At 42.0% G+C, this 3,934-nt stretch overlaps 1 protein-coding gene across 1 annotated transcript; it reads left to right on the top strand.

Moving 5' to 3' along the window:
- Positions 1-240: 240 nt before the first annotated feature.
- Positions 241-2,321, top strand: LOC121788549. The gene is made up of 5 exons (XM_042187198.1): positions 241-705; positions 913-999; positions 1,115-1,342; positions 1,422-2,153; positions 2,241-2,321. Exons 1-5 carry the CDS (start codon positions 241-243, stop codon positions 2,319-2,321), a joined length of 1,593 nt encoding a protein of 530 aa, XP_042043132.1.
- Positions 2,322-3,934: the final 1,613 nt, after the last annotated feature.

The following is a 3,934-nucleotide window of genomic DNA, read 5'->3' as shown; positions in this document are numbered from 1 at the left end:
AAAATTTGTGAACACTTGTAAAAAACCCCCGGTGGTCATTGAAGAGCTTGACAAACCGAAACCAATTGTGCCGAAGAGCTACAAGATATTGATGACCTTGAGGATTTGGAGGGTTTGAAGAAGAGAGGCATAAAGTTTACCCTATTAAAGCTCGAGAGTAATGAGCTTCCGTTGTGGAAGTCTGGTGATGTTTTTAAGCATAGAGATTTCTTCTATGACGTGTTGAGACAGTACGCAATAATGACCAGAAGGCGGGTGCACGTGAAAAGAAATGACGATGACAAACTTCGTGCGACTTGTAAAGGGCAAGGCTGTGAGTGGTATGTGTACTTGAGGAAGCACGAAATACACAACGGTCAGGATTACGTGGTGATGACTATGCAACGCGATCACGCGCACACATGCTCACAGGTGTTGGATTCGAAGTGGCTGACGGCAAAGTGGCTAGGTGAGCGTTATATGGAGAAGATCAAAGCCAACCCTCACATTCCACTTGCAGCTATACGACAGTGTGTCGATGAAGATTTTGGCCTGAAGATAGGTAGGATGAAGGCATATCGGGCCAGAGAACACGCATTGGACGACATATTCGGCTCTGCGGCAACCCAATACAGAAACTTGTTCTACTACAAAGCCGAATTGAAGCGGACGCACCCTGATTCTAGCATACATATACATTATGAGAATACGAGGGATTCTGGCGCCGTAGGTCCGAGATTCCTGAGGTTCTACTGCTGTCTAGGACCATTGAAAAAGTGATGGAAGCAGTTATGTCGGCCAATTATCTTCTTCGACCCTTGTTTCTTGCGAGGGATGTACAAAGGACAGCTCATGACAGCAATGGGGATTGATCCCAACAATGGCTGGTGACCGATTGCTTGGGCTGTGACTGAGGCTGAGAGTTATGTCCAGTGGAAGTGGTTCGTGGAGTACTTGTCTGATGACCTTAACTTGCATGCAAATGGCCCACGATATGTGTTTATGTCTGACCAACAAAAGGTATGGCTGCCGTGATTTCAATATTACATAATGTACTTGGTATGTGATTTGATCAATACATTATGTACTAGAACTGTGATTTTGTGGTAATTTTTGTTTTGTTGTGTTGCATCAGGGCCTTGCAAAGTTGATTGTTGAGGAATTCCCACAGAGCGAGCATCACTTCTGTGTTCAGCACATATACAACAATTTCAAGAAGAGATTTGTCAGAGAAAATTTCAAAGACCAGTTATGGGAGATTGCCTCGAGTACCACCCTCAAACATTATGTGGACAAGATAGATGCTTTGCAGACCGAGTATCCCCAAACATCAGTGGCTTTCTCGAGTTGCTCGCAAAGAAAAGTGGGTCAAGGCATTTTTCTCTCCACACACTTGTTGTGATGTGCTCCTCAACAACATTTGTGAGGCATTCAATTCGAAGATTGCATTGGCTCGAGAGAAAGCAATTATCAACATGTTGGAGGACATTCGAACAAGTCAAATGGAAAGAATTCAGATCAGAGGCCAGTGGATCAAAAGCTATGATCACGCAGTCCCTCCTGTTATCAAGGAGCTTGTTGATAAGTGGTACGCGCGGGCTTCATCGTGGAGGGCTACATGGAACGGACAATCTTCGTACCAAGTAACTGGGCCGTCTGGCCAATATGTTGTCACCATGCGCGATTTTATATGCTCCTGTAGATTGTGGCAGCTAACCGGAATCCCGTGCACTAATGCTATCGCAACAATCAACATGAAGAGTGACGACGTGACGCGATTCATTTCCCGCTATTATTTGAAGTCAACAATGATCATGTTGTACGATAATGTCCTTTACCCCATCAATGGAGTGGACAATTGGCCCAAGACTACTTCTGATTGTGCGGTGGAACTGGCACCCCCGAGGTCAAAGCGACAGCGTGGTAGGCCGAAGAAACTGAGACGTGAGGAGCCCCAGATTCATCTTCATGCGGACGGAGGTGAGTCATTGCATCTCACCTTCGTGATGAAATGTCGTCGGTGCGGTCAAGAAGGTCATAATAGGAGGACATGCAGCAATGATCCTCGGACAGATGCCCGTTCTCAAGTTGGGGAGACTTCGCAGCACAACGGGTCGCGTGAACATGGTGAGAGTACTTTGCCTGAGTCGTCAAACAATCGCCGACGCCAAGAGGTACTATGCAATAAGCATCTGCACCTACATCCTCTACTTGTACACAGTGTTTCCCATATATACTTACTATACTATTAATTGTTGCAGCCTAATGTTTCGGATCCGGTATCAAGGACTCGGACCCGGACTCAGCCTCAGCGAAGCGGCCGCTGCGGTGATCAAGATTGACGTGACTTACTTAATCTTAAAACTTTGTGTTTGTTTGGGATGGGTGAACAATATTTTCTGGCAGTGTTGATATATTTTGATGGCAGTGATGATATGATATGTATGTTATGTATGTGACGGACTAGTTTGTAACAAATTACTCTAGTATTTTGGTGGAAATGATATCATGATATATTTTGGTGGCATTTGATAGAGTACTTCGTCGGTTTGTATCCATTTTTGTACATAGTATGTGATTTCAGTCATATTTGAGAAACTTCATTCGTGATTTCAGGCATAGATGAAAACAAAAAGTAATCAATCAACATCAGGCATTTGAAAGAGTACTTCATCGGTTTGTATCCATTTTTGTACATAGTATGTGATTTGAGTCATAGTTGAGAAACATCATTTGTGATTTCAGGCATAGATGAAAACAAAAAGTAATCAATCAACATCAGGCATTTAAAAGTCAAAGAGGACTTCGTCGGTTTGTATTCATTGGTGTACATAGTTTGTGATTTCAGTCATAGTCGAGTAACCTCATTCGTGATTTCAGGCATAGATGAAAACAAAACGTAATCAATCAACATCAGAAGATAATGAAGGAGTGAACACGACATAGCTTTGTTATAACAGTAGAAAAATTACAATACATAAGAACAAGATTGTGATTTTTACCAATTGTTGCGTCAATGCGTCACATTCGGAGAGTTGTTGCCGTTTTACCAATTGTTAGCGCCAATGTGTCACACTCTTCAGTTTTCATGCCCAGTTGTAACTTCAAGGCTTCAAACTCCACAATTTTCATGCGCAATTTCTCTTGCAGAACACCTTCAAGTAGCGATTTGGCTCGAAGTTCAAATTCGAATTGGTCTCGCTCAAGTTTCACTCTCTGAAAGTAACTGTCTTGGCTTGGGGATAGACTCCATCGAAAAAACTTGCAATCATCTTCCTACATAATACTTTCTCATTAATCTTTCTGCCAACAAAATTAATGGAAAAATGAACAAAATTCATGATTTTAACCTTCCATATTGGGCATCAATAGTAACGTCTACCCGGGTTAGCAGTCGTCCTAGATGTCACAAGCTCACCCTCAAGATCGTGATTACAATTCACAGTTTCGGGATGAGGCCAATTCCAATTGAAGCTTGAACCGAAAGATTGAGAAGAAGAAGAAGAAGAATAAGAAGAAGAAGAAGAAGACATTGCAACACGACCTGAATTCAATTCGACAATACAAATTCAAATCAGCAATGCAATTTCACCGAAAGATAGCATATAGCTCAAAAACTGAAATCATAATTCCGCCCAACTATAAACTTCAACCAAGAATTGCAAAATTTTATAGATGCCCCTACTGTAACCCTACAACCATTACATTCGACCAAGAATTGCAAATTAGTTTTTCAGATACCCAACAGTAACCCTACAACAAAAAAAATCAACCAACAATTGCAAAATAAAATTCCATATGAAATCGCCTAAACCCTTGTGGATACCCTAAATTCAGCGAAATCCAGATGAAATCCCCTAAATTCCAGATGCCGAAGAAATGAAATCCCCTAAATTCCAGATGCCGAACTTTCTGCCAACAAATGCAATCCCCTAAATTCCCAGATGCCGAACAA

This window comes from Salvia splendens, unplaced genomic scaffold (genome assembly GCF_004379255.2).
Source record: "Salvia splendens isolate huo1 unplaced genomic scaffold, SspV2 ctg1073, whole genome shotgun sequence".
Lineage (NCBI taxonomy): Eukaryota > Viridiplantae > Streptophyta > Magnoliopsida > Lamiales > Lamiaceae > Salvia > Salvia splendens.
The sequence above is the reverse complement of the archived record's forward strand: the minus strand, read 5'-3'. Positions and strand labels throughout refer to the sequence as shown.